We start from the raw sequence: 5309 nt of genomic DNA, 5'->3' as shown, positions 1-5309 counted from the left end.
TGCTTCTCCTGCCAGGAGGCCCAGAGCCAGACACCCTGTCCCCTGAGGCCAAATCTTGTCCTCTCCGGTCAGGCCACCCACACAGGACACCCTGGATGAGCTGAGAATCCCTCACCCCATTGTCTGACCACTTCAGGGGCCCCTGACCCAGTGGGGAGCAGAAGAGACGGGAGGGGTGCCTGGAAGTGAAGAGCTGTGTGCTCTCAGGAACAGTGGGGAGAATCCCTGTCAGTCTGGAAGCAGGGACTGAAGGGTCACCTGTGGATCCACAGCACCAATGACACCCCGCATCCTTCCCCTTCTCGGGTCCCCTCTCTAAGGAGCATCGTAGATCTGAGCGTGGAGACAGCAGCCCCCAAAACGTTTTCCAACAAAACCATCTTTATTCAAAATTGACACAATGTCCCCAAGGTGTTGTTCCTACCCCACCCCCAGACCCACCCCTACCCTAACGGCCCTGCCCCCCTCCCTGCCTCCACCCTCCATGTCAGGAGAACAGCCAGGATCAGCCCTGGGATGAGAAGGAGCTCTTGGCTCCTCTGGGGGACAGCCAGGTCACATGTAGTCAGGGCTCCTGGGGGGCCTGGCAGCGGGAGGAACACCCCACAGCTACATTCTGGCTGCAGTGCCGCTTCGCCCAACCCCCAGGGACAGACTGGTCACTCTTTCTCTTCTGAGGCTGTGAGGAGCTACCCAGCCCCAGAGCCAGTGCCGGCCTCCCAGAGACCCCGAGCTCTGCCCCTGGGAGGGGGTTCTTCTCAGCATGGACCAGGCCTCCACCCAGAGCACGCTTCCTGGACTTGGAAGCTGAGGGTGGAGCTCGGCTGAGGCCTAGTGTCTGATAGAACCGGGACTGGGCAGCTCCCCGGGGGCCCCGAGCTCCAGGGCAGACACGGCCCGAGGCAGGGACAGGGCTCAGGGACAGCACACAGGGCAGCAGGCTCTTAGGAGAGGCCAAGAGGAAGGCCAGGCTGGGCAGGTCCCACTCATCCTCCCTGGACCTGTCCACTGGCCCGTGAGGCTCCCGAACAAGAGGGGGCTCTCTGGGAATGGAGGCCTCTCTGGGTCCCAGTCCAGAGTAAGTGCACCCGCGATCCTGGGCAGTTGAGGGGGGACATTGAGCCAGGAGAGGTGGGTGCTCCTGACGTCCTGAAGAGACAGCAGAAGCCCTGGGCCCCGACAGGTGGGCGTCTGTTAGATGGGGCCTTGGACGGTCCTTGAAGTCAGTCTCCGGTGGGCTGGCCTTCTCACTGCCCCCCAGCTGGGGGCCGAGGTCACAGCTCTGGGCATCGTGGCCAGCCACAGACTGAGAAGGACGTGAGTCCCACAGGGCTGCGCCGTGACTCGGGGATGCCTGCACACCCTCTGTCTTCTCTGAGGCCAGGAGCCGCTCCTCTACCAGCTGTGAGAAAGGGGACAGTGACTGGCTCTGCACACGCTTGTGAGAGGAGGAGGAGCAGGGTGATGGGACAATGGCGTTGGGGGGAGGAAGGCAGAGGGTGGCACAGTGACTCAGATTAAAACCGTACATGTGGCTCTGCTGCTGTCCCCTGTGCCACATTCCCAGCCTGTGTCCTTGCTTCCCCTCTGGGCTCCACACCCTCTCCTTCCCATCATCCTCTTCTCTCTCTAGTCCTGTCTTCGTCATCCTGACTGCACACACCCGGAGCTGGCCCCTGGGCATGAAGCTTACCAGCATGGTGGGGTGCACAGTCCTGTACACCCCTGTTCTGGGATGCTTCCTGCTCTGGTTAACCTGGGTGCACCCTCCCATGGCTCATCTGGGATTCCTCGACCCCCAATCTACCTGGAATCCCTCCCTCCCTGCCTCACACTGGGACCCTCCATCCACTCTGTTAGCTGGGGTCCCTCTGTCCTTTAACTCGCCTGGGGTCCTTGCCTCCCCTGGCTCACCTGCAGTCTCCCTTCCATATTCCTAAGGTCCTACCCTCCCCCGGCTCACCTGGGCAAGAGTGACTCCTTCTTCCTGCTCCATCTTCTCAGCCAGGTCCAAGAGATCCATGTCTGCTCCTGAGGAAAGTGCTCGTGCTGTGAATAGCGGGTGAATGACTTCCTCCAACTGGGAGACAAGAAAGAAGCTGTGAGCATCCTTGCAAGATTGTAACCTATGAGTCAACAGGACCCGAGGACAAGTAGAAAAGCAGACCCCCACCCCATCCTCATGCACAAGGTGGGTGTTTTACTCCATCTTAGTCATCAGCCACACACACACCTGGGAACACATACACATACGAGCACAAGGGCAGACCCACATGCACATAGATAGCACACACCGCTCACGTACAACATGCACATCACACACAGACACACTCACTGACACCCACGCATGCACCCAGCTCAGGAACCAAGAACAGAGCTCAATCCATTGGCCTGGGCAGAACCCAGGTCTGACTGTTGGAGAGCCACCCTCTGGAATCTGTGGACCCGGAGCTCTGAGCCAGCCCACCTGGGTGAAAAAGTCATTCTGGGAGCACAGCTCGTCAAGGAAGCTCAGGAAACCTTCTTCCTCATACCACTCCTTAGTGTCCTCTTTCCGTTCTCCTCCTGGCTCCCCCGAGGCTGAGTGCGCCAGCCCCTCCAAATAGTCCACGGTGTCCATGTACTCTTGCACGGCCTCAGGGGGGATGCCATTGGGTCTCCCCTGGATGCTGCAGTGGGTGGGCGCACTTGGTGCTGGGAGTGTTCGCTGGGCAGAGAGGGAAGAGGAAGGAGCGTGAGGGGATAACGCTTCCACCTCCCGAGCATGTGAAGGGGAGGGCAGTGTTTGGGGGGCATTCACATGGGTGCGGCCGGTCAGGACCACCTGAAGCCCTGTGACCCTGTGAGGGGAGAGGACGGAGGCAGCATGCAAGACAGTCACGTGTGAGGACATGTCTCACCACCGATTCTCCAAGGGTCCCCCTTCAACCCACTTCTCAGCACACTGTATGTTGGGGCCTTTGGCAGGGAGATAGGAGAGGGGTTATGAGAGGTGACCAGGTCCAGACCCCATGGTGACAAAGGGCAGCTGAGGCCCCGGCTTTCATGGTGTTTCAGTTGAAAGACCAAAGCATCTTTGAAGGAAAAGGACCAAAAGGGTGGGGACAGTGACCTGTCCCGGGTCCCTCTTGTCTTTCTCCCTGGGCTCCTGTGGGAACGTCCTGACTTACATGGCTGCGGGCCCACCACTGTGGCGGGGGAACCCTGAGGATCAGGTCTCGGTGGGGCTGGAAGAGGCTGACCCTGTGCCCCCTTCGTCAACTGCAACTTCTGAAGCTGCATGTCCTCTTCCTCCTCAAACTCCATGAACCTGGGGGAGAGGGAGACACAGGCCGTGCTGAGAAGGAGGCACCCAGAGCCCAGCAAAGGCAGCAGTAAGGGGGGGGGGTGGAGAGCAAGGGCCTTGGGGCTGTCAGGGCCAAGGCACCGAGCAGGCAGGAGGCTGCCTGGTGGGAACATTCCCTGCACAGCCTCTCTGGCTGGAGTCTGACCCCACTGGGCTTGGCACGTTCACCCACACCTGTCTTGAGCTGTCATGTCCAGCCAAGGATGGGTCAAGATCAGAGGAGGGTGGAGCTCCCAAGGGATGTAGGGCAGAATAACCCAGGTCTGAAGGTGAGGGAGAGGATTCCAGAGGAGGGAAGGGCCTCTGGGCTGTCAGAACCCTGTGCTGACCAACAGCCCTGTCCCCTACATCCTCTCTGCTGAGAACCACCACAGCTGGACCCTGCCCTGCACTCAGCACCCCTCAACCCTGCTACAATCACCCCCCTTAACCCTCACTGTGTTCAGCAAGCAACCCAGTGCTGTGGGGACCAAGCACCCTGACTCACTTTGCTGCCATGTCGTAGTAGGTCATCCGGTCAAAGTTGCTTGTGCTCTCCCATTCCTGCACGGCCTGCCCAATTCCCTCCTCCAACGTCATGGTGGGCTTCAGGCGGGACAGGGACCGGAGCACTGGCCTGTAATACCTCAGGGTCAGTCACAGGCTACAGCCTGCACTCCACCCTCCTGACCACCTGGCTCTGAGGAGCAGACGTTCCCACCCCACCCAGCATCACTGAGCACCGACAGTGGGGAGGAGGTGTCTGCACATAGACAACCTTCCCAGCTCCTGCTGTTACTGCCTCACACTCACACCAGACATGAACCTGGACTGGAGGCAGACTGTCCACTTGCACCCTAGAGCTGGACATCAGCCTCAGCCCTCCTGCCAGGACCCCAGGATCAGCCAGCCTGCATGTCCCTCCCACGTTCCTCTTGGATGGGAAGCTCCAGGGGGGCCCCGTGCCCTGCCCAGCGCACTCACAGGAGAAAGCAGGAAAGAGCTTCCGCATCCGGACTCTGGGGAAGGTGCCCCCGGGCCAGGGCCTTGAAGAGCTGCCAACGTCGGAAGTCCTCGTACAGAATCTGGGGGTTACAGGAATCATCCGGCGAGGCCTTGGGCTGGGAGGTGGCCAGGCCACCCTCCCTGGAAGGCCTATGCGGCCATGGCCCAGCATTCACTGGGGGGATGATGGGAGCCAGCTGGGCAGCTGGTGGTGGAGCTTCAGAAGGAAGGCCTGCACACCAGCTTCCTTGGCTGGCCTGGGTGCCTCCAAAAGCTGAGCCAGGCATAATCATCTCTACCACAGAGGCCTCCAAGAAGAGGGGTTCAGGACACGCAGCACCCTCATAGATGGCCCCTGGAGCATTCCAGTTGGAGGAGTCGAGACAATGGTCTGATCCTGGGGGCGCTGTGGTTGCTCTGTTTCTGATCTGACCTGATCTATGATGTTGCCACCCCAGTCCCAGCAAGGCCTTGACATGCATCTCCTCCCCCCAGAGGTGTCCTGGGAAGAGCTGGCAGCACCGGGGGGGTGGGGGGTTCAGGAGGGAATGACCCAGTGGTGAGTGTAGGCAGGTGCTGCTCCAATGTTGGCCGGTGTGCGGGGCCGGCAATGGGTGGGGGAAAGGACAGTTCCATGAAAGGAATCCTGGAGGCACCAGGGTCCATGGTCACATCTGCTCCCAGCACTGCAGATGCTGTTGAGACAAAGGAAAGGGGTTAATGGAGAAGGAGAATCAACAAACAGGACTGAGGTGCTCTGGGTCCCCTTTAGCCCCTGGGGAATCAGAGAGGTGCGTCTCAACAGGTGAGGGCCATTTGGATGGAGCAAATGTGGAGTTTGCGAATGTCCTCAGGTCATTGCCGTGCTCTGACCTCCGGTTGAGACATAATCCACTGGAGAGCTTGCTCCCATGTGCCAGGCTCTCTGCCACTCCCTGCAGATAGAAGAGCCCCAGCCAGTGCTGACTCTGAGAGCCTC

At 60.0% G+C, this 5309-nt stretch overlaps 1 protein-coding gene across 1 annotated transcript; it reads right to left on the bottom strand.

Moving 5' to 3' along the window:
* Nucleotides 1-565: 565 nt before the first annotated feature.
* LOC118629369 (NUT family member 2G-like) lies at nt 566-4812 on the bottom strand. The gene is made up of 6 exons (XM_036260379.1): nt 4310-4812; nt 3834-3962; nt 3187-3310; nt 2468-2707; nt 1964-2080; nt 566-1402 (listed from the first exon to the last, which is right to left on the bottom strand). Exons 1-6 carry the CDS (start codon nt 4810-4812, stop codon nt 566-568), a joined length of 1950 nt encoding a protein of 649 aa, XP_036116272.1.
* Between the last annotated feature and the right edge of the window lie 497 nt (nt 4813-5309).

The sequence above is a fragment of the Molossus molossus genome, unplaced genomic scaffold, assembly GCF_014108415.1.
Source record: "Molossus molossus isolate mMolMol1 unplaced genomic scaffold, mMolMol1.p scaffold_m16_p_14, whole genome shotgun sequence".
Lineage (NCBI taxonomy): Eukaryota > Metazoa > Chordata > Mammalia > Chiroptera > Molossidae > Molossus > Molossus molossus.
The sequence above is the reverse complement of the archived record's forward strand: the minus strand, read 5'-3'. Positions and strand labels throughout refer to the sequence as shown.